The 25,354-nt window shown below is 37.6% G+C and overlaps 1 protein-coding gene across 1 annotated transcript in view; it reads left to right on the top strand.

Annotated features, from left to right (window-relative positions):
* Positions 1–25,354, top strand: part of Slc7a11 (solute carrier family 7 member 11) — a 74,808-nt gene that overhangs the window by 1,949 nt on the left and 47,505 nt on the right. Inside the window, exons 2-6 of the mRNA XM_031376200.1 lie at positions 2,746–2,872; positions 6,105–6,220; positions 13,935–14,060; positions 17,909–18,008; positions 24,212–24,256. Of these exons, the coding sequence (XP_031232060.1) occupies positions 2,746–2,872; positions 6,105–6,220; positions 13,935–14,060; positions 17,909–18,008; positions 24,212–24,256 (514 nt within the window). The remainder of the gene's footprint in view (positions 1–2,745; positions 2,873–6,104; positions 6,221–13,934; positions 14,061–17,908; positions 18,009–24,211; positions 24,257–25,354) is intronic.

The following is a 25,354-nucleotide window of genomic DNA, read 5'->3' as shown; positions in this document are numbered from 1 at the left end:
TTCATTCTTTGGAGTAATACAGTTAATAAAAACTCAAGCAGAATCCTTATTATTATTAATATTAAAGTGTTTCTGACATATGCAGGTTCAGATAAGCAAGGAGAAACTCAATTGTTGATCTTAAATGACTGTGTCCCCTCAGGCTTCAAGTGTCTTACAGTACTTGATATATTTAGAATAAATCAATATCTAATCAGAAAAACTACAACCAGTTCCTTGAACTTTGCATACTTACACACAGGCAGCTCCCACTGTGTGATTTGATTTTCACACACAATCAATGCTTACTCAGATGCTGTAAAAATAAAATATTTGGAATGTTGAGCTAGTTAAGGGCATACTGACTTGTATCATGAAAAAATGCTCATACATAAGTCTTTCTTTGTTGGAAGCTCAAGAAACTACAGAGCTAAGAGGTTGTGATGTAACCTGGAGTGGGTGTTTAACTGCCAGCTTCAGAGATATGCTTTCATATTACTGCTACTTAAGTTGCTGGGAGCTTTTTGACACAAAGTCTTCACAAATAAGAAGCAAAGCAAGATGCAAGGAGAAAATTCTTCTCTTATTAAAACTCTAGAACTTAAGGGTGTGAACATTTTCAAGTCAAGAATGTGGACCTAGAAGGTCCCCAACTTAAGATGGTTCAGCATATGATATATTTATTTTTAAATTTCCAGTGGTAGATGATAGTAATTGGTTATTCAACAAATTACTTGAGAAATCTTAAACCGATATACAATGAACTTTTGTAGGATAATGTTGTCTAGCTCCAGACAAGTGTGTAGGATGGTACCTAGGCTATGTGTGGTAATACAGTTCCCACTGACTGGTATTTGGAGTGTACCATGCTTTGTGGGACCAAAGTCACCCCTCCGAAAGGGGAGAAGCATCTGTGTTTGGTTTATAACAGTTTTGAGCACCGAGGTCAACACATGGACTTTTATAGCCCGCTTTGAACTTCTTTTCATCTGGGCACATAGTTATGGAGTTTGAGGCCTTTAAATGAAAATTCCATTCCCCCAGAATTCAATTTATACCTAGGGCAAAGCATACAGAGGTCTGGGCATTGATTCCCTGACAATAAATTCCAAGGTCTTTAAGAGTCTTTCCAATAACAAGGTTATATTGGTTGCTTTTCTGGACAATCTACCAACATGGTGACCATTATTTCCAAAAGAAGTTTGCTAATTGTTTTTGGGTCTAAGCTAATGAAGTACTTAAGTAGCTATCTGTGACATCATCACTTTAGTGTCTGGAGCATTGGAAAGCAATACAACTGCTTGGATTGTTCTTTCAGATGGAGTCCAGTCTCAGAAGAAGAGTCAGGGGTGTGGCCTTAGTGCCTTTTCTCATTTGTTCACTCTTAAAAGAAATTCTCCAGGTGATCCTGACAAAGTCCTACTCAGGTTTCTCTAATTTTCCAAATTATAGTTATTTTGAGCATCCTATAGGAGACCGTACTGATGAGCAGTTGCTCTTCACCCATGGTGCCTCTTTAGGTGCTTGGGCAGAAATCTTTGAGCAGGAAGCGATGTACATACAGGTGTTTGATTGATTGGTTGATTGATTAATTGACTTTTGGATGAAATCAAGATTTATGTTTCATGTTCTCCCTAATTATCTATGAAGCAGTTGGTAAGTAAAGTAATATCATGTGGTGTATTTACTGTGTCAGAGTCAATCCTGTCTGTGGTTCACTTTCCCACCTTTACATCCAAAATGCTTTTATGAGATGAAAATTCATGTTTTCACTTCAAAGGGTGTGAAACTTAGGGTTTGGGGACTTTAAATATAACTTTCCCAATCTTATAAGAGTGTTATTTTTAAACACCCATATCTTAGTTTGCAGTTGATTTTCATTACATACATGACTGTAGATTATGGAGTTTCTTTTTTAAAACAGTTGTTCTTTTAACTGCCTAGGCATACATTTCAAAAACATCCAGAATAAGCATTGCTAGGAATAGAAGAACAACTGAGTCAAGATTCATTTTGCTGAAAAGACATAATTGCATCATTTGACTGAATTCTCACATAACATGTAGTCTCTTCTTTCCAAAAGAACAGATAATCTTTATTTTGATTTGCCAGAAATACATTATTTATTAAAATTTATTAAAATACCACAGTGAGATCAGTGTGAGTGAATACCTTGTCTTCGTATGAGGTGGTGTTGTTATTCAAATAATAGGTCAGTACCATTGCTGTCTGCCTTCACTTTTCTCTCTGTCCTCTGGTTTCTGACCACACGTTCTAAATCATGTTTGTAGGTACCATTTTAAACACAATTCCTTTCCTTACATTCTTTTTCAGTTCATTTTATTGGCTTTTGTGTGTATGAGCGTTTTTCTTCTGCACATGCCTGGTGCTCAGGGAGGCCAGAGGAGGGCCTTGGATCCCCTAGAACTGGAGACGCAGATGGTTGTGAGTCCCCGTGTGGATGCTGGGAATTAAGTTTGGTCTTCTGGAAGAGAAGCCAGTGCTCTTAACTGTGGAGCCATCTTTCCAGTCCTTGGCAATTCTTCTTTATTAGTACGAGGCAGGTCTCAAGTGTGAGGAAGTTAAAAGAGGAACTTGGTGGGTCTCAGCTAGGAGATTGACGACTGTTCCCCTAAAGAAGGTCATTCTGACCAAAAGGAAGTAGTAGCCACAGAGCATGCAACCCAAACAGTGTTGTGTGGATTCTAGCACAAGACTACTTGATGCAGTGTCAATTTTGTGCCTTTTTATTATCACCTTTCACAGGAGCCCTGTCCTATGCTGAATTGGGAACAAGCATAAAGAAGTCTGGTGGTCATTACACATACATTCTGGAGGTCTTTGGCCCTTTGCTAGCTTTTGTTCGAGTCTGGGTGGAACTGCTCGTAATACGGTAAGGATATGGAAACAATTAAGGAAAATAAACCTATTCATTTCCTCACTTTCCTGGGTTGTCTTGACTGTTTTAACTAATTACAAATGTGTGTCATGTGACTTGTTGAAGAAATACAGACCCTAAGGCATAAAAAAGTTTTCTTTAAACTCCAACTTTTTTTTTTATAGATATATGTTTTACTAGAAAAGGCATTTATCTGAAATGATGGGAATCTCCAAAATTCACTTTGATAAATTACACCTTGGAATGACCAGACACGATATAATGTGCTAGGAATTAGAGGGTTTTCTTTTTATTGTTGATTATGTCATCAGGGCATTTAACTTTCCTTTTATGACTAAGAAATGTCTGTGCCAAACAACTTAGTGTATTATCAAGTCTTATGCTTTACAAATAGAAAAAAAAATCAAGTTAACACAACATGAGTGATTCACTTCCTCAGATTAAACAAACTGGCGATCTGCAGTTGCAAAAATTGTTTGATTGTACTGTTGTAAGGCTCTGTCCCCCTTCCTGAGTCTCTTGGCACAGAATAGTGCCAAGTCACCCTGAATAGCAAATTTCCCTCAACATTGTGAGCAGCCTGTGATGTCACATGTGCCACTTGTGTCACAGGTGTTTTGTGCTTTAAGGGATGTGACTTGCACTTTGTGATCACAGAGTTCATTAAGGAACCTTGCTCTCCTGTAAACAGACGGCACAGAGTACTGAAAATCTTAGCTAACTGAACAGAAGTGACAAAGACAGAGTTCTAAGTGTCTGCTAACAGGAACAATTGTGATGGTGTTAATAGCAAACTTCAGAGTAGTGCAGGCTTCATTGGGAACAATAGTTCTTTGTTGCTTAGAAATTGCTAGTGTTAAATGATGATTAAACAGATGATTAAAAAGAGTATTATTTTTCTTTTTTCTTTCTTAAGAGTTCTCTATCTGGAATGTACTTCTGTACTTCTCTCTGTCATAATTATATGTACTCTTCAAAGTTTATTTTTGTATGTATATAATATACATATATGTAACATATATGTATATATATGACACACACACACACACACATATATATATATATTACATATATATATATATATGTAATTTCTGGTTTACCCCTAATTTGTGGTATTTCTTTCATCTCTTAATGTTTTAATTCTTCAGAAAAACAGAATCTAATCTAACTTGGCATTGAATTCATCACCTTGTGCTATAGTACTTTAGCCACCTGTTAGTGTTTTCCTATTAGAATTATAAGCATTTCAAGTATGTGAAAACAGGTCTTATACCTTTTTATGACTTTCATACTATTTACATCAGTGCCTTGTGCATTCTAGATGATAATTTTTTCTTAACAAGTGTCAGGAAACCCAAGATTATGTTGTTTTGAATGTAACATACACAGCATCCAAATATGAACACTTCTGTAGAATGCTGGCCTGGCAGGCTGTTGAGCTTCCCAGCCTCATGTCCTTCAACTTCATTCCATCTTCATCCATGCATTTGTGGTGTAACTTTATCTACTTCTTCAGTGTTGCTATGACAGCATGATCATTACATTTGCACTGGACAGATATGGTACCCATTCATTAATTCATTCTTTCCACAAGTTGTGTCAAGTAGCAAAAAGCAAGATGAGATCTAAATTGGAATGATCCATAATTCATGCTCCTAAATGTCTGATAATCGGATTCTCCTTAATTTTGAAAGAAATGTTCTATGGTGTGTGTGTGTGTGTATGTGTGTGTGTGTGTGTGTGTGTGTGTGTGTGCATGAGTGCATGCATGTGCACAGCCAAGTTACCTACACAAATCCTACAAGCTTTTTAATACATTTATATTCCCTAGGATAGTCTTTCAAACAAGTGAAATAGCAAATTATATGAACGACGTGATTTCCTAGAACTTAAATTTATTTCTTCTCATAACATCTAAATAGTAATATCTGTGATATCTAAATGCTCCCCATTAAATTATGCTTTCAAATTAAGTCAGTATTGTTATAAATAATCTGCAAAACTAACCCAAGCAAAGTCACTTAACACAACATGATGGGGATTTTAAAGATGAGGTCACATAGTCACACAATGTTCAATATCTACTGAGTTTCTACTGTAATAGATGTGCTTACCATTGCACTGGGATAAAATTCTCATTGGGATGCACACAGTGCTGTTTCTACAGACTTCAAAGTCAAGCAAAGGATAGGGTTTCAATCTAGGGATCACCTTAACTAGAATAAAAACCCTACTGTGATAAGCAGTGCAGAAGGGACAGATTTGATGCTGTGTAAAAGGATGCTTGACAAGGAGAAGGTTGGAGTCACTTCTCTGGACCAAGACTAAAACCAGATACTAAGTATAAAAAATAGCTATATGAAATGACTCTCTGTAGAAGCGATTCAGTTGTTGTTCCTGGGAAGCTTATGTGTGCAAGGCCTGACAATGGTCAGAGCATGTTTTAAGGATACAGAAATGATGCTATCAGATTTAGATTTAGAAATCAAAGACTTTTTATAAATGATAGAGAACAGCAAAACATCCCCTTTGGAGACAGGAGTCTCTGGGAGGAGAAGAAAGTTAAAATGTTTGTGGTTTTGACTGGAGGTAGGAGATCAAGGTTGGAGACAGGTAATATGGGTTGGTCTCTGGTGATCCAGGGATCAAGGCTAGGTGTTAACCACAAGTAGGAAGAGAAGCTGAAAGGGACTCTTTGCTTGAGATGTTAAGCAGTTTTGTGGATTTCCTTGTGTGTGGCAAGAATATGGCCTCGTATTTAAGGTGAAATGGAATATTCCTTTTTTTCCCTTTGAAGAACTCAAGTGGGATGACCTATTGTCTGGATTGCTGTCTTCTATCAGTCAGATTTTGTCTTTTTATTCTGTGGTCCTCTCTAAATAAATATTCTTAAGAAATTAAGATTACTCATTAGGCTTTGAGATTTTTTTTTTTACTAGAAAATTAAGAATCAGTGTTAAACATTTAGGCACATGTTGGCATAAACACTAATAAATTAGTACATAAGTACTAATTTTCAACAAAGATTTATTTTTAAAATAATTCACCCTTACTAGTGTAGACAATATTACATTTGGAGTGTATTGCAACTTAATGAAATATGAAGCTCTAAACATGATAGACTTTCATGTTAAATATGTTCCACATGTGAAGTACTAAGATTTGAGGATCAGCAAAAATGTTATTTATTGTTTCCTGTAGTTAACCTAAATATACTCTCTCCCAGCCCCGGAGCTACTGCTGTGATATCCCTGGCATTTGGACGCTACATTCTGGAACCATTTTTTATTCAATGTGAAATTCCTGAACTTGCAATCAAGCTTGTAACTGCTGTGGGCATCAGTGAGTATTCTAGCTGTAACAGAGAAGACCAAAGCAATGTAACCAAATGATGGGAGGCAAATCTTCCTTAGAGTCTTTGCATGGTATCCCCCAAATTGTGGGGGGGGGTTGTGTTTACCATTTCCAATCTGTGTTAGAAAATACAGACAGAAACAGAAGATTTGAAGTGGCCTCTGCTATTATAGTGTAGGCCAACTGTACACTGGATCAACAGATATGGTAGCTCATCTCTTAAAGCAGACAAACCAAAACTGCTTCCATGGTAAGATATTAAATGGATTGTGTATCAGAAGACACTGTTCAGGATGAAGAACTATTCTGAGGAATTGCTTTTGTGTTAGAAATTACCTTACCCCAGTGACACGTTGAATTATTACTCATAAATGGTGCTGGGGTTAAGTTTACACGCTGGGTGTATGTGTTGTGTTTGTGTAGTTTACAGTGAGTGATATTAGCTCCCACCCTTAGGGTAACCATTTTCTCTACCTGTTTCCGGCTATGATAAGACTTTTTTTTCTTTTCTGAAGATTTGATAATCAGTAGCCTTTCTCAGCTAGAAGATTTCTCTATGGCCTACAAATTAGGAAGTTGTTCACTTTATTATTATTATTATTATTATTTAATATTAATGGGCATAGATTTTTAGAACTTAAACAGGAAATGAAAAGAGGAACATGTACAGTATTATATAGTGATACGGAGTTACATCTGATGGTCATTTTCTATAATTCTGGAATCTCATGGAATAGAATAATAATTGCTGATTGAACTGTTGTTGTCTGAATCCATATGATCATGGCTAACTACATGTAACAACCTCAGAAATGCTACCCAGGAATGACTGAATTGCACACTCAGGAAGACTGCTTAGAGAGTCGGTTCACAGTGGCTTACTAGAGTAACACAAAGGTTGATTCACTTTTGACAACAGATGGTCCAGGGTCTAGTCTGTAACAAAGATTCTAGTGATTCTACATAAAAACATCTCTGGTATGACAGACATGGATGTCTGAACTAAATATCTGAATCCTAAACACACAGTTATTCTATACTATCTCTAGACAGACAAAGGAAATGACTCAACATAGACATTTCAGAGCTCTGGGCAGTTAAAATTTCACAGACCTAGGAATACCTAGTGACAAATGACCTCACTTCCTCTGCACATCCGGATTCTCCTGAGATAATTACGCCAGTGTGTGGAGGCTGTGAGGATTCAGAGAGAGAGAATATTTGTGATGATGACTGCAACTTTTTAAAAATGTAGGTCTAGTGATGAATATTTATACTTCTGTGAAGAAATGTCACTAGAATTCCCCTGAGACCAGGGACCTCCACAAGGCTCCATCTCTAGTCCCTTCATGGTGCTTAGCTTTCCTGTTTGTGCTCAGTAGCTATCTGTTACTGATTGACTTTCTATGAAGAAGTCTAAGGATTTTCTTTTACTGTAGTAGAAGTACTTGTAGTTTGCGACATGTTAAACTGAAGGTTTAGGTGGCTTCAGTACTCAGGAAGAAGGGGGATTAGTGGTCAAAAGATACAGTCTGCTAGATAAGATGTGCGAACTGGAGCCATGAGCTTCTGTGTGCTGAATCATATCACACAATGGTTATAGTTCCCTGGAGACCTACAACCTAGAGTTGGAATAAAGTGTCCTGGTTTCTTGGTTATGTGATTTGGGGCTGTTAAATTTATTTATGCTTCTGTTTTATTGATTTATAAAATGTCTATGAAATATCAATGTATCTTGAATGACTGTAGAGATATAAAATTGTATCAAAGTTTTAAAATTTTGAACAGTCCCATCAAGAACATGGGGAGCTCTTGAGGACTCTGATGGTGCACTAAAGAGTTGGACTAACAGCCATTTTTACATCTACCATATTCTCATTCCTTGACTGAGACCATGCCACACCACAGTTGTTTTATAAAGACTGAGAAGAGAAAGGGAGTATACTGAAGAACTCTTTAGACTAACAATACATACTACTAACTAAAAGGCATAATAACCAAAAAATCTTAAAGCAAACCCTGATATGAAGATATTTACAAAGCCACCATTTTTACCTGCTTTGATTGAGACATTAGATGAATAATGAAGATATATTTGTATTTTATCTTTGAAAGTCTGAATGACCCTGTTATTAAGCCCATTATTTTAGCCTTTTTAAAGAAAAACATTAGTATTTTATGAAATTCAAAATGTTGTCACCCCACCAAAAAAAAAAAAAACAAAAAAAAAAAACAAAAAAAACCTTTTAAAGCAATTGCAACAAAAGTTCACTAAGCTGTGCTTGGGCTCACACATTGACAGTTTGGTGGAATGGGTAGCGAAGAATCTGGAGGCTTGGTGGAACCTTTATATCTCCTATTTTTGCCACTAGCTATAAATATTAGTTTGTAAATTCTGATACAAGCTACAGATCCTGATCAGGGAACAAGTTCCTAAACTCAGAAGTACTGAAAGAGAAACAGGAATATTCTCTTGTCTCAGTAGGAAGTAATTTAGGGCAATGGATTAATTGGAGAAGTCAAATGGCCTTTAAGAGGAATTTAGCTTTAATGGAGCAACGGGGAGGGGGTCAGTGGAAGGGGGGAAAGAGGGAAAAAGAGAAATTTACCTGGGGGCAAATCTCTCACATACTTTATTCTTCAAAGTGAATATAGGTGGTGTTTTGCCTGTTACAGGAAAAGCTTGTGGAGATGTAGAAAGTAAGAGTTTAATTGCATAAATTACTTCCCTGGGTTCCTTGAGGGAAATGAGGAATTTAAGTCTCTAGTTTAGTATAGAAAAAGGTCAAACTTCAAAAGAGTTTCAAATTTTGTAAAATATTAACCGACCATTTGAAAGATAATAGCAGAGTGGGGGGAAGGATTTATTTAAATGCTAATGTACCCACATTTTTCAAAGAATCCCTCTTCTGACCAATGATAAGCATGAGACACTTGTGTTTATCCAAAATTCTGTCCATTTTAGTAAAAATATTAGGCATGCCAAAGTATAACTGGAAAATCTTTATAAGTTGACTTTGGCTTATGTCCCTAAGCCCAATTCTGATATGATCAATAACCTCTATGGAAGATAACATGCTTCATGGCTCATAGTTTGAAGGAATGGAGACATATATTCAGTAGTTAAAATGTTGAGTCTATTGTTCTGCTCTCTAAAGCTGAATCCTAAAGAAGCATATTCTCAAGAGGAATATGAACCTTAAAGAAAAATATTCTCAAGTGGAATATTATACAAATACTTTCTTCTTGTGATTTTATATCTACCAATGGCATTCCTCAGCACATCTCTCCACATCTCTCATCCTTTGCTGGTTAACTTTACAGCGATATAGTCATATTGTACAGCGTTAACCTTTGTGGGAGTAATTGAGAGGAACAAAGAAAATGGCATTTATATATCACTGTGAAAAATAGCTAGGGGCCAAAGAGATGGATCAGGAGGTAAAGTGTCTGCTAAGCGAGCATAAAGACCTACCCTCAGCCTGTAGTCCGAGGACTGCAATGTTAGAGACTGGAAGACCTTCACAACCAAGTCAGTGAACTCTGTGTTCACTGAAAGGTCCTGTCTCCAAAATAACATGGTGAATGACTGAGAAAGATGGTCAGTATCTGTCTCTGGCCTCTTAATGTGTGTATACACATGCACACCTGCATGCACTATGCAAATACATGAAAAGTCATACACACAGAGAAAGACAAGTTCAAATCAGCTCACCCAATTCTACAAATATATTACTGTTGTTTCTGTTTTCCTGGAGCCTTCAAATTCTATTGAAAATATATGATATGTCTGTGTTGGCAATTCAATCCTAGTGCGTACATGTGTGTGTCTCTTTAAATCTGAAGCTGAGGTGTTTTTACTCCTTTCCTTCATTAGCTAAATTACAACACAGTGAAGCTGAATCTTTGATAGATATGCATAGGGAAATGTACAGGCGCTGAGGAATGGCAGCCATATTCTTCAGGAGGATTGTCCATAAAATGTGGAATTCAAGTGCCCTGAGAGTCAGACATGAGCACTCCCAGGGAACTAAGAAAAAGAGAAGTCACAAGCTGTCAAGAAACTGATCATATCAGTGAGCTCACATATACCTTTTGAGCTATTTCCTTATTGTCTCACCTGCAAGCTGATGGTAAAGGCTTGAGCTCAGGACTTAGCCCACTAGCCTTCTAATCTTACCTTAACACTTACTAACTGTATATGAACACGGGCAAGTTAAACAGAACCTGGATTTTTACCTGCCCGTATAAAATGCACGCCTGATAATAGCAACCATGTCATAGAAATGTGAGGATTAGCAAACATTATCCATGGATGTCTTTGCACAATGTCTGATGGGAGATAATAGCTTGAATTTATGTAGTGCTGGCTGTGTCTATTCCTAACAGTGAGATCAATGATACAGAGTTGGCCCTCTGCCTTCTAAAGGTTCTTTGTGAAATCAGTGCATCCAGGAAATGGATGCTGAAAGATAAAGCAACCCAGCAGCGGCTGCATAGAGAAGTGGAGGCACCAGCTTTATCTCATCATGTACCATTCAAATATACCATCTGTATGTTTTATCAGTTTAGCACGAAGTGCTCCAAAGACGGAAGTCAGAAAGAATATGAATCTGAGAGACTGCCCAATAATCTGTAACATCTCTCTTCAAAATGAAAGACAGCGGTGAATGATTTCATGTGCAGAAAGAAATAGTTGGTAGTTCTTAAACCACAGCACCAGTCCCTTAAGATTCCCCTAAACATCTTTTTAAAATACAACTCCTTTCAAAAATGGGTTTCTTATTTCTAGAATTTATGGATATAGCCTTCCCTGCTACATTTTCGTTTCTAGAAACTGCATCTTAAGTAAGTAAATAAGGCCCACCTATTCCTGAATTTTCATTTTGGTAAAAGTTTGAAGTAAGCCAAATTTTTTTTCTCATGTATAAAATTAATAGTTACTCAAAAGAAGTCTCAGGACAGAGCGCTGATGCAAATGCCTTATTATTAAGGTGTAGGCCGATGGTGTGTGTGCTAAAGAATTTAGTCTCTGTTGAATACTGTTGGACAAGCCGCTTAGGCACCCTTAAATTCCACTGCTCAGTATGTATGGAGCCCCAGTTTTAGGCAGAGAGTCTCTCCTGGCTGCCCCACAGGTGGCCTCCTTACTTGCTAAGCTATAGGTGTCTCTGGATTAGTGAGGTGACCCTCCTGGAAGAGAGAGAGAGAGAGTAGATGCTCAGAAAAGAAGTGGAGTTTGGAGAAACCTTTAAGGAAAGCCAGTCTCACTAAGACGTCCTTCCCAGCTCAGGAAAAGCAGGGTAGAAGGCTCAATTCATGATGTTTGTTTGATTTTTGTCTTCCATTTGTCTTTTAAATTTTAGAGAACACAGAAAAATTGTTTTTCCTGTTTCAATGGACATCAAGCATTTGCTTTCCTTTGAAGGCAACACTTTTTTCCTCAAATATGCACATGGTCAGGTGTTCCTCAAATGAGAATATTTTTTTTCCTGTGCCCTATGTCTGCTTCCTCTTTCTCTCTTTCTTCTTCTCCTTTCTCCTCCCAGGGCCTCTTTCCTACTTTGGACTACCTGAAATAGGGCAAACACAGTGTTTCCTTGTTTCTGATGACAACCAAGGCCAAGTTTTGTTTTTGTTTTTGTGTTTTTTTCCACTTTTATGTCAAAGTTGGACCTCTTTAATTAAAACAGTTATCCTTCCGACTTGATGAGCCATTAGTCACACAGTCACTTGCACAGAGAAATAGATACTCAGGACATAAGTTGGGGAGAAGCAAAGTTGTATTTGACCATTTTCTATATGCAACATCTTTGTATGTATTCAAGACAGATATTATTTTGTTTTTCATCATTTCTGATAAAATAAGGCCTTGAGCACTGATAGCGGGTCTCATTATTCCTTCATGTGTTCAGTTTCAAAGATGAATTCTGCTGTCCCCCATCTCAGACCTTTCTGAGTCTTCTCATCATTATCGCTTTGACATACTTCACTACCAGCCCCTATTTTACTTTCAGTGGAGACTTCTGACCCCCCCACACCCTTTTCAAATTTGAAATTTTCAAAATTTTAAAGTTGAAATATTTTGATGTTCTGTCCTTATAGGTTCTTGATATCATTTTTTTAAAGATTTATTTAGTTTGTGTATATAAGTGCTATGTTTGTACACCTGCATGCCAGAAAAGGGCATCAGATCCCATTACAGATGATTGTGAGCCACCATGTGGTTGCTGGGAATTGAACTCGGGGCCTCTGGAAGAACAGCTAGTGCTCTTAACCACTGAGCCATCTCTCCAACCCCTGATATTATTTTATAAATATTTCTTCTGACATCCTCCTTTCCTCTGTTTCAGGCTTTATCATCTCTCCTTGCACCCATCAATGACTCTTTAACCTACCCTGTGACTCAGTGGCATATCATAAATACCATTTCATGTGATGCATGATTGATGGTATATTGATTTTAGATGGCTATCCAAAACCATTAAAAAATGTATATTAATTAGGTACCCTTTGGATATAGATTGTTTTAATTTTCATATTAGTTATTGTATATTAATAACATCTTACCAATAACACCTTACCAATTCTTAATTTTGGAATTGAGCTAATAGATTATATTATACAAGGGAAGCACAGTGAGAACTCCTGACTCTACACAATTCTAATTCGAATGGTAAGAATTTTGCTGGTGTTTCTTTTAATTCCCTGAGAAATAATTTATGCATTTAAAAATCTTTTTTAAGGGAGACTACGTCTTTACTAAAATACAGTTTATTGGTGAAACCCATACATGTCAGGTATGAAATAGCTGTTGTTTTGGCCCATACTGTGCCTATGTTTTTGGCAAGAACATAAAGTTGAAATTCACTGTATAGAAATAACCCTGAACACTCTATCAAAGATGAAAACAAAAGCCTAGAACACCACCATTAAAACTGTGCCTTAATATTTTTGAGAACTCAGTTCATTCATTCATTCATTCATTCACTCATTCATTCAACAAATTACATTCGTTATCTACTTGGGTCAGGAACAGATTATTGGCAATGCCGGAATGAATAGCCATTTTTCTGTCTTTGATGTAGACAGGGGTGGCTGCTGAGGAAACTGTCAACCATATCTTAAGAAGAAAGTCTTCTGGGCTTCAGACCCACTGTGTGCATCCTAAGCTGAAAAGTCCTAAGACCTTTTGCTTAAATAGAAAATATATGTTGGAAACCAATACTTGCAGGGTAGATTAAAACTCACCCTCATTATCTAGTCGGAAATCAGGAGTCCAAGAATAAATAGTACTGAGTAGGACTGGTCCTGATGATGAAGAACAGGATCCCAGGCATAGCACTTCCTGAGTCAAATCCAGCACCATCCTGACCTCTGGATGACTTCAGAATGAAGATATTTGACTTTACTGCTATTGCACACCAATGTATGTTCATGGTTACCAATGTGTAAAGAAAAAAAGAGGTTCTCTGACTACAGGAGACTTATCTAAGCTTCTCAGGCTTGAAATTCTCTCAGAGAGGTGTCTTAATGCAGGAGAGCCTGGATCTGGGCAAGGCCTGGGATTCTGCACTTCTTAAGTTCTGATAGTTCATGCCAGCACTGCAGGCTTATAGATCACATTTCGACTGACAAGGACCTAAGACATCGTTGTGCTCCTGGGGCTTTGCCTTTTGTAACTGTGTCTGTTTGTTTGCAGCTGTGGTGATGGTCCTAAATAGCACAAGTGTCAGCTGGAGTGCCCGCATCCAGATTTTCCTAACCTTTTGCAAGCTCACAGCAATTCTGGTAATTATAGTCCCCGGAGTTATACAGCTAATTAAAGGTATGGACTGAAAAGGAAATGCGTTTTAAACTGCGTATCTACTTCTGGTCTCTTCTAACACCGACTTTCGCTTGTCTAGCAGAATCCTTAATTAGTCTTTGCTGTGGAACTTAAACTCTGTACTGTCATCTAATTGATTTGAAAGGCTACATTGAGGATGAGTTGGTATTTATAGTTGAATGGCAGCAAGAGAATTAAGATTAAATCAAGCAACTAAAATAAGGTGTCTGTGAATCCCCTTGGTATAAAAATGGCTTGGAATCAACCCCAAAGTGAGAAAGCAAAAACAAAAGCAAAACCAAACCAAAATGAATTTGCTATTTAGTTTTAAGTACAAAGATCAATATATCCTTTGTTTGCACTCCAGAACTTTTCAATAGTAGAAACAATTATGAGAGATAAAAATATTTCTGGAAAATAATGGAAGATGACTGATAATTCTTGATTTTTTTCATTTGTATTTCTTCACTCTGAGATTAGTATCCACAGAAGAGCAATGAAATAGCCTTCCTAAAATCAAGATCCTTATATGACAATTAAAGGTTACAAAAACTTAGCTTTTATTGTTACATTATTCTCTATGTGAAACTTGCATTTCTGAAGAAAAGGTGTAGCCTTTGAATTTGTCTTTGAGCTTCCTATCTAATAAGATAAGAATTTGAGTGATGATGTCATAGTGTATGGTTGGCCCTAGTAGATGGTACGTGTGTTTGCATAGATTTAGTGGAAATGTTTGGAAGAGAAAGAAGACCCAACAGGTTACTGAATTTGTAGCAGGAAATAGAAATGATAGAGTAAATCCACTGGAAAGAGGTAACATATCATGTGGGCATGTTAAGTATGTCTTGTTTACATTGACACTGTCAGTTCCAAGCAAAAGAATTTATAGCAAAATTTAATGACCCTGCAGGAGGAGAATTCCAACACAAAAGGAAATGGCAAAGTTCAGCAAAGCCATTGCCATCCATTGAGGCACCAAATAACAGCCTTGAGAACTTGGTCACTCTAGTTAGGAAAGGGAATTGCTCTTGCCCATTTAATCAGCCTAGTGGGTGATCTTAGAGTCCTGCTGATAAAATGCTTCTGTCAAATCCAGCAACCTCAGCCCCAAAATAAACACAATGAAGAATTTCAAAGGTAGGATCTGTGTGAGAAAGGATGTGGGTTTGCTGTCTCAATTCACCACACTCTCTGTAGAGCTGGCCTGCTCCTTTCCACCATGACCTGAGGCAAATATGTCCATACTCTCTGCTCCTCCATCTCCTGAGTTGACTTTGTAGTTATCTGTAGAGAGCCCTTCAGTTTCTGGAAAGGAGAGGAAGGAGAGTCACTGGCTCTTCTAGACATGATTGTTATGTGGCTATTCCTCGGTATAATGCCATAAGTGATGGGTAGTTACACTCTGTAGTTGGTTCTGATCCCTCATTTATGTGTGTGTGGGCAAAGTGGGGGCATAGTTAGTTGTTGATATTGTATTGCAAACTCCTGGAGAGCAGAGACCATGGTGAAACTCCAGAACCTCTCCTGTTACCTACAATTGTTCTATTTCAATTATTGCTTATAGCATCAGGAATTCATAGGACCACTTTAATTCTTACTGTTCTCACACAACAGAGAAATTCCCAGAGGATATTCCTGCATTTGGAGCATATTTTATTACTTGGGAGAACACACATATTTCCTTTATTACTGCAAAATTTTATGAAATTGAGATTTTAGTTTATAACATGATCATTTAGTTTTTCTACATTTCTCTGACACCCCAGGGAGAATAAGACATCACTGATGTGTATGGTGTGTTTATTTCTACTCTAATCAGATCCTGGTTGTAGCTGGACTTTGTGTGTTTGCTTAAGAGACCGGAAACGGAAACTTCCATTTGAATACGTTTACTTTCATCTTCCCAAGCCCTGGGCTGTGTATCCAAAATAGTCCTGAAGTTCAGAAACAATGTTCCTCTTTTGCAACAATCTCAAAAGGCTTCATTTGAAGAACTGTGGATCAGTCTACACAGTTAGATAATTTCTATTATTAATTACTAATGCTACACTCTGGGAGATATTCTCTTGTTAGGCTAAGGATACCACAGATTATACAAAAATATCCAACAGTGGTTTCTTTCTTTTAAAAAATTTAATTTGTGTATGTGTATGTATGTGTGTGTGTATGTGTGTGTGTGTGCATGTGTACATGCATGTGTGTGTGTATGTGCATGTGTGTCTGTGTGTGTATGTGTATGTGTATCTGTGTGTGTATGTGTGTATGTGTGTGCATGTATGTGTGTATGTACGTGTGTGTGTATGTGCTTGTGTGTGTGTGTGTGTGTGTGTGTGTGTGTGTGTGTGTGTGTGTGAGATGCACATAAGTACAGGCACCTGCAAAGGCCAGAAGAGCACATCAGATACCTAGCTGGAGTGTCAGGTTGTTGTAAGCTATTTGTCATGTATGTTGAGAACTGAACTCAGGATCTCAACAAGACTAGTATGTGTTTTTAGCTGTTGAGCAATCTCTCCAGTCCCTATAGATGTTCCTTTTCTGAATCTCAGTGTGTTTATTTTCCTTCTATTAAGGCATATAGATATTTTAGCAAAATGGGCATTTTGGATCCTTCCAGTTGAGTTTTCATAAAACTATATTTAGAAGTTGGTTGCTTTGAGAAAAATAGCATTAATTGATTGACAGAGCCATGTCATCATTGGTCCCCATCCTCACATTCTGTCATTAAGAATGATGGTCTCGTGGTGTAAGCAATAGCTGGTATTTGACTTATAAGACAGTGCTGTAGATACATCATCCACCCCCTGCCCTCATGGTCATGTTTCATTACTTATATAAAGGCCAGCCAATTTTTAAACAAGATCACTTTCTATTTGATCATTTGATTATCTCATATACTCTCATTTGCTGTTTGGATCGTGAAGCAGATATTTTTTTTTGTCTAATTTTTAATCTGTGCTGACTAACACAAATCTGATTTTGTAACCTCTTAAACTATCCCAAAGATTCAAAGCAATAGATGCTCCACTATTTACAAAATGGGAAAAGAGTATGATGGATGAAGGTGTTTGGTCTACATGTTGGTGCCAAAGTTAACAGAACTTTGTTTGAAGTAACCAAAGTTAGTTTGATATAATCTCTTATTCATTTTCATAGAAAAAAATGGTGGCATTGACCAAGATGGGGTCAATAAGTTATCTCTATAAAGGAAGTCTTGTGGGTAGAATGACTTGTCACAATTAATTACAACATGCTGCTGGTTGACATTGGCTTTAGACATCTGATGTGAGTAGGTATGCCTGTGCTCCAGGGAACCTTCATATGAACAAACCTTGTGCTTCAGAAGTGGATTTTGTCTGCAGTCTTTCCCTGCTTTAGAAAGCAGGTGTGGAAGGCACAATAGGGATAAACAGCAGGATGCTAAGTGATGTGGGATGCTCAGTAATGTGGAGAGAAGCAGTGCAGGAGTTTTTGGATGCCTCCTCACTCAAGATAGGCTCTGACATTTCTTTTCATCTCTCACCAGGTCATAAATTATTGTCTGTGAATTCCATCAAACTCTTAAAACTTCAGTTTCATGGTTAAAACAGAGGACACCCAAGTAATAGAAATGGAATTGCCCATTATAAATGCCACTTTAATCCTTCTGGTCATCTACAGAAGAATTTTCAAATGGTCTAGGTGATAACAAGTGAGCATTTGGGAGTCCTGCCCTAGACTGAGTACAGTATTAATAGAGAGTTGACCATGAAAGAGTCAGAACAGGCTAGCTCAGCTCTCAACCATATATAGGGTTGGAATAAATAACCAATTTTTGTCACATTCTAAAAATCCTCCCATTCTAATTTCAGGACAAACACATCACTTTAAAGATGCATTTTCAGGAAGAGATATAAGTCTAATGGGGTTGCCCTTGGCTTTTTATTATGGGATGTATGCATATGCTGGCTGGTAAGTTGATATGTCCAGATACTTGTATTGAATATCTTCATTTGCCTTTTGTCTTGTTCATCTTTGTTGTTGTTTTGTTTTTTATTTTTTGTTTTTGAGACAGGGTTTCTCTGTATAGCTCTGGCTGTCCTGGAACTCATTCTGTAGATCAGGCTGGGCTCGAACTCAGAAATCTGCCTTCCTCTGCCTCCCAAGTGCTAGGGTTAAAGACGTGCGCCCCCAGTGCCTGGCTTGTTCATCTTTTTATAATAGAAGTGTCTTAGCACACATTTCTTCCCTAACTACATTTTCATTATGTCATGTACACAAAAATTATTTAGTCAAAGGTTCAAGTAACACAGAATTCTCAGAAATGAAGACTTATAAAGCCAGTAAAAGTTATTTTTCCTGTCAAAGGATATAACACAACAGAAATAGACTGGAGGAAACTGAGCTCTGTCTGCTCAGCCTCTCCTTGGTTTCTTTGTGTCCCATTTCTTCCTCCTAGGGATAGGATAGATCCTCTCTCACCTGAGAGCATCACAATGCATTGTGAGACAAGGTACAGCAGAGAACAGTGCAGCTACCTTGCACAGAAAGGCGGAGAACATGGGAGATGGATTTCTAGGTTGTACTGTTGGCTTTGCAGGAGATCAGTTCTAGTTTCTATGCGTCACTTGGGAGAAGACGGATTGTAGTTTCTGTAGCTTACCTTGGGGAAGAGAACAAGGAAAAGCATGAAGGAAAGTTGAAAGGATAGCAGAAAGAAATCCTTTCAGTTTCCTTCAATATGGCAAAGCCTGAAGCTTATGGTGCCATTCTCAGAGGCCCTCAAAGAGTTAAGGTTGCTAAAAATGAACAAACAAGTGTTAGACTTAATGGTCATTATAAATTACTTCTCACTATTCATCAGTGGAGACAATAGAGTACTGTGGGGTACTTGGGATTAGTACTTGTCCTATTAAACAGCCTTTGTGCTAGAGTACTAAAGAGATTCATAAATAGAAGTTATTGATTGTTTTCTACTCTGTCACGAGGAAGATACAATTCATATGTAGAAACGAGATGGTCTCAGGAGATTAATGTGGTCCATATGATAAAGCTAGGAAAGGAGAAATCACAATAATAAAGGTTAAGTAAGTAGTCAAGTAGTATGCAGCATATTCTCGGCCTTTATTCGTTTCATTAAAATGTTTCCAGCAGTTCAAAACAAAAATGAGTAGCAAATATAATTGGCGCTATGAGCAGAAATAACTCTTTGTCCCTTGTGCCTATCTGCCTGTGATCCTCCTGTCTTGATGTCCCAGTGTTTTGTTGAGGAACATGAGTCACAGTAATCAAATATCAGAGAGGAACTTCCTGTAACTACTTACTGACCTTGTAAGCTTTAGTTGCAATGACTATATCCAGAAAGGCCACTAGGTATCACATCAGAATCATTGCAGAAAGATTAATTTTCATTGTTTTAGAGCAAATAATGTGTAGTAGCTCTTTTTGCAACCTTAAAAAACCAGTAATTAAAACTGTGGTAACCCTCTATGAGCCTAAAAACTGCCACCAAGAAATGTTATCTCAAGAATTATGTAAATATGTACAACATGAATAAAAATTTCTCTTCCCACCCCACTCCATTATTTTGTATTACCTTCCAGATATTATAAAATGCATTCCAAAATAAGCAGTGTGTACCCTATTAATCTCACAAATTGTGAAAATACGACATTAGAAGAAACTCTGTAGAGTCCAGCTACATGGGCTTAGCATAGCTTTGAAGCAAAAAGTGTTTGAAGGCTGTAAGGTTATAATGTAAGAAGATCAGCATATAATATTTGTATACCCGCAGAAGACATTTTGCAGTCATTTGTATGCATGCTTTCGTTTTGAATCTTAGTGTTTTTGAAGTCTTTTCACTTTTGTCCAAAACACAATGCGGTGGTAAGCAGAGAAAAGAACTGAGTGTGATCACAGTGTTAGAAGCAGAATCAACTCTTCTATGTCTATTGAGCCTGGATCAGGGCTCTATGCCCTGGGGCAGCAGCCAAGCCACTCTGAGGGTCCTGGGAGCCCCAGAGCAAAGCAGGGGAGGGAACAAGAGCTTTCAACTCCAGCTGGGTGCTGGGAGCCTGTTGTACTCTTTCAAGAATGTGGGGCATGGTGATCTTCACAAGGCAGATTTGATTAATTCTGTTCAATGGAGTCTCTTTTGCCTGTGAGCACCATGCATCTGTTCCCACAGAATCTTAAAACGTTTCTACCCCCACTCCACCACCACCCAGCACTGGATATTCAGGTCACCTGCTTCGTGTATAGCCAATTTTCTTCCTTCTGTGGATTTGTGTGTGTGTGTGTGTGTGTGTGTGTGTGTGTGTGTGTGTATAAAGACTTTCATCTTGACTTCTTATTAATATTTCATTAATTTCATTTAACTGATGCCGAGTCCAAAGTGCAATCACTTCCAACAGTAATAGAAGTTTACAGAAAACTTTATTTCTACTTTTGTCTACACAATCCTTGTCTTTCCACTCCAGTTTGGAGAGCCAGGAACCATCAGTTTCTTTGTGTTCTTGAGGTTCAGTCTGTGTTGGAAAGTAAGTCTAGAATTTTAAATGAGATGTTATCAGATCCAAATGGCTTAGCTAGAGGATGACAAGGAAGTATTTAGCTGTAATGGTTTATTTGCTGGCTGCATGCTGCTTTGTGAAGAGGGGAGATGATCTGGTTATTAATCTATGGCTCCCAATCTTAGAAGAAATAAAAAAATAGAAGCAGAATTAGAAGGAAGAGCCTGTAGGTTTGGCAATGCAGAGGTGCACACATGTCTATGGAAATGGATTAAAGGGGAGTCTAAACTGAGTCTCGTAGAGGCATGATAAGACCAGCCTTTGCTATCTGAATTCCCCATCTTTTACCATATGGTTGCAAAACTGGCTTGCAGATGTAAATCAGGACTTAAGTGGCTACCACTCCTTTTATTGCTGTAGAACAATATTTGAGTAAAAAAAATGTGGAGACATTGTAATGAGACAAAAGCAAGGCAGTTATGATGAGGAATTGCTAGCCAGATTGCTAACTGTTTGGACAGGCAGTACGATAGGCAACTGTTGTCTTGGATACCTTGCTGTAAGAGCAGTCAACTACAGTTGCTAAGCAGAATAGGAAAAAGATACCACCACCCCTTGGGGATCCTGGATGGAGTAAAGTTTTGGCTCTGAGGAGCACAGAACCTATCCAGAATGATGAAAACCCCTTCACAGAAACATGATTAGGGAAAAAGAAGTCATTAACTCAGTCAGTTCACGGAGTCAGGCCAGCACAACTTTAATATTATTGCCAATGTCTGTATTCAGAGGAATCCATCTGCCAGTCAGCCTGTGGCCTTGGGGAGTCAACCAATTTCAGTCCTATATCTGGGTCCAAAGCTAAGCGTAGTGTGTTGAGATTTTTTTCCCTCTCTTTTCACTGTGTGATAGAAAATTGGTTTTCAGTATCTTTTGTTGCCCTCTTTAATCGGATCCTCAATGGATTTAGCCTCCCTAAAGCATCAGCCAGGATTATTGTACACCTTTGTGTCAAATCTCACCTAAGGAGTCTGTTTGCTTTAAAAGTCATGCGCAAGGTTGGGAGTTGCAGTGCAGGGCCAACCATCATATTTATGCAGAGTCATAGAGAATGTTGGACAGTAGACCCCATGAGCAGTTTCCAGGGACCTTGAGAACTAAACCAGGGGAGAGAGAATACAGTGGGCCTGTGTACTAGAGACTGGACAGGCATCAAGGTGTATTTCCCGTAGTGTGTGGACTTTTGCACTGAAATGATCCATTTTCCTCCTCTTCTCCCCAAACTGTACCCAGGCACTTTCCTCTCCTCTATTCTTTAGGACCATAGAAAAATACTTAAAGTCATATTCTTTTTCACAGACAGTTCCCTTCTTACATTAGGGTTGTTGAGAAAGACCAGTTCATCAACTATTAAGAAGCAACGGGTTATCTCTGACATAGGAAACGTGGCATATTCCTTAATTCATGTGGTTTATTCAATTTGGGGCGTTATATGCATGCTTATTTATTTTTATTTGGTTTGCATACTGCCTGTTGCCTTGGGCTTATAACAAACATGTCAAATCAGTTAAAATAGTACATTCCACATCACTATCCCTGGTATACTAAGAGCAGGGAGTAGTAGCTCATTTATAGTCCACTTTTATAATTCTGCCAGCCAGTCTTGCATTATAGACTGAAAGATGGAGCACATATACAGTAAGGGTTGCACTGACAGTTTCATCTCCTAGAATAACAACATTATATGCATTCTCCTAGAGTAACAACAGCTGCTGTTTTTAAATTCTTAACTTTCTAATTGTTAAAACACATCATTAGTTATGTGTGTGTATTGTGCACTTTCTATATATCATACTTATTGCTATTTTTCTTCTGTCTACATATTTAAAATATTAATTCATAATATAGTCCTTAAAGTTGTAGCCATCTTGTTCTTGAGCATCAACTGACTAGTGGATTCAGATAGGATTGTCATGATCATGGGGCAAGACATGTTTTCTCCTTTCTCAAAGGCTGTGAAATGCTTTAAGCATGTGGCAGATGATGGGCTGATGTTCTGGATATTGGGTTTTAAAGAGAGGAGAGTGACTTTCAAACTGTAATTCCATGTACTAGACAAGAAGATATTCTAGCATCTAAGGAATAAGATAACAGTAGACTGCAAGACTTTCACTTACAGAAGTTCCCTGGGCTGATGGAATGAAGAGAGAGCAAGTTTGCTGTTGTTGCATTCAGCTGTACTCTTGAGGAGTCTTTAATTTCCTCATTGTTTTCATCCAGTCCCCAATTCTTATTTGGAAATAGAATTTCTTTCATCCTTACTTGAAGAGTAACCTCACTTAGAAAGAGCTTAGTAGGACTTCAAGGGTTAGTAACAGTCCATTTTAGTTGGAAAACCAAGTCAAGGATACAAGCCTGTATGGGCTTGGTAGAAGCTTCCGGTGAAGAAAAGCAATCAGAATTTCTCAGGCCCTGACATTGGGGTAAGAATTGGAGATCTCACGGACCTTGAAAGTGAAATATTTCCCTTTGATTCATATAGGAATTGCTTTTTCTTTTCTTTTTTCTTTTTTGCATATAATTCTCAGAAATGTATTATGGACCTAGGGAATTTTTAAAATTTCTTTTTCATTCTTGATAAACTGGTAAGTTACAATGTGCCTACAATTAACTGTCTGAACATCCTCGAGACTTCCCTTCCCGATAGGTTTATGAATCGGGTTATGTAGGGTAAATACTGGCAGAGAGTCTACAGGAAGACGTGTGAGTAGAAAGTTTAATCAAAATTATAAATTGACAAATTATATATGTACTCCTGGCATAAAAATTAAGTTATGGTTTATAAATAGAACATGAAATAATTAAATCAAAGTAATTAACATTTTCATAGCCATATAACTGTCATATAGTTTTTAATTTTCTGTGGTAGAACATTTTAAATTTACTGTTTTAAAACTTGAAACATAATAAACTATCACCCGTACAGGTTTTGAATCCTGCTCATGTGCTGCCTTCTGTGTAGAAAGTACACAGCAGTTTCCTACAAGGCTGCTGGCTCCTCTTGTTCCTAACTCTCAGATGAGATACACAGGAAGCACAGGCCACCTGATGCTCACCTTCCCTTCCTACACTTTCTTTCACGCTCGTAAGGCAGAATACTATATCATCTCTCCTTTCCTTGAGGAAAGGACACAGAACCCTGGGATGCATTGTGTGCTTTGGGCCCACTTCAACATTGGATGACCTCAAAACACCTTACTAGGGTAAATGCTATGCATTCTTGAAGGCTCGGCTTGGGAGGTAATTCATCTGGAAATGTTTCTTGACCTTGTTTCCAGAATGGCCGTACCTAGACATCTAGCTCTTGTGCCCTTTCCTGACATTGTACCATGCGGCTCTGAGACATCCTGTAAACTGTGAGCTTGCCCTACAGGTTCTGGGCCTTCCATTCTTACAGTCTCCATGTTTCACACACTGCAATGACTCCACTATGACTTAGTGGAAAGGGCTCTGTGGGAGTTCTCACTGGTTGCCTATTTTCATCTTCCTGAATACATTCTAATGTAACTTTCATGATTCTTAATTTGATTTAAAAACTTTAACATGGGAAACTTTGGATTATGATGATAAAACATACTAATAGTTATTTGTTTATTCATAATACAGGTTTTACCTCAATTTTATTACTGAAGAAATAGACAACCCTGAAAAGTAAGTTACCTTATTTACTGGGAGATTTTTTGGGGGGCATAAAATTTAAATTTTCTAAGTAAGTAATGGACTTAAAGGAGGAATTCAACGTGGTCCAGTTAACTTTACCGTTTTTGCTATCATTATTCTGTTAGATAAATGATAAGTTTATAATAATAAACTTAAATTTCATAATAAATTACCCCTCACATATATAAATATGTTATCTATTAATATTAATATGTGCTGAATGTTAAGTATATATAACAATATAGCATATTCAATACTAAATTGCCTTATAATCTGAATGTAGGAGAGAATAATAAAGATATCTTTACTATAACCTGTACAAACATATACAGATAACCTAACGTGACCTCTTATTGAGTTTAGTCTGATTGGAAAAGGTTGATTATTTCTGGCAGTATATGTACTTTAAAAAACAACTGTGTATTTAGAGATAATAATATAACTTTCAGTGGGAATTTATAAAAGAACTGAAAGATGTAGTAAGAACTTGTAAATTTGGGAGTTTGGTGATTTTTCTTAACCTTTCCTTCCTTAAAAATGTTTGATATATGGTTTGATGTTAATTAAACAATGTGTTGAGTGGACTGCAAAATGAATTAATTGTATGATTTATAAATAGCTATTTGACTTTGTATATAAAAAATCTTTTAAGGAAGGAAAATTGAAGAAATATGAAATACCATGTTATTCATGGACTATCTTCTATCCTTTGTGCTAGGAGCCTTTTTCAGGGTGAATGAGGCTTATCCTCAAGCATTTTATTGTGTTCATGAATGAAATGTGTGCAGACAATGTGTAATAGTGTGACTGACACCACAGCAGTGTGTTTAGCTAGGGAAGAGAAAGTGAGAAGTTTTTAACTTCATTCTGGGACATGTTGCTCATCAAGGGTATCAAGTGACTACTTGTCAGCAGGTAAACAGAGAGGGGGAAGGGAGAGAACCAGGGAGGCAGGGAAACAGAAAGAAAAAGAAAGAGGGAAAGAGAAAGACAGAACAAGAGAGGGGGAGAGGAGAGAAAAAGAGAGAGATGAGGAGGGGAGGAGGGAGGGAGGAGAGTGTGTGGAGTGTGTGTGTGTGTGTGGGGAGA

The sequence above is a fragment of the Mastomys coucha genome, unplaced genomic scaffold, assembly GCF_008632895.1.
Source record: "Mastomys coucha isolate ucsf_1 unplaced genomic scaffold, UCSF_Mcou_1 pScaffold16, whole genome shotgun sequence".
NCBI classification, from domain to species: Eukaryota; Metazoa; Chordata; class Mammalia; order Rodentia; family Muridae; genus Mastomys; species Mastomys coucha.
The sequence above is the reverse complement of the archived record's forward strand: the minus strand, read 5'-3'. Positions and strand labels throughout refer to the sequence as shown.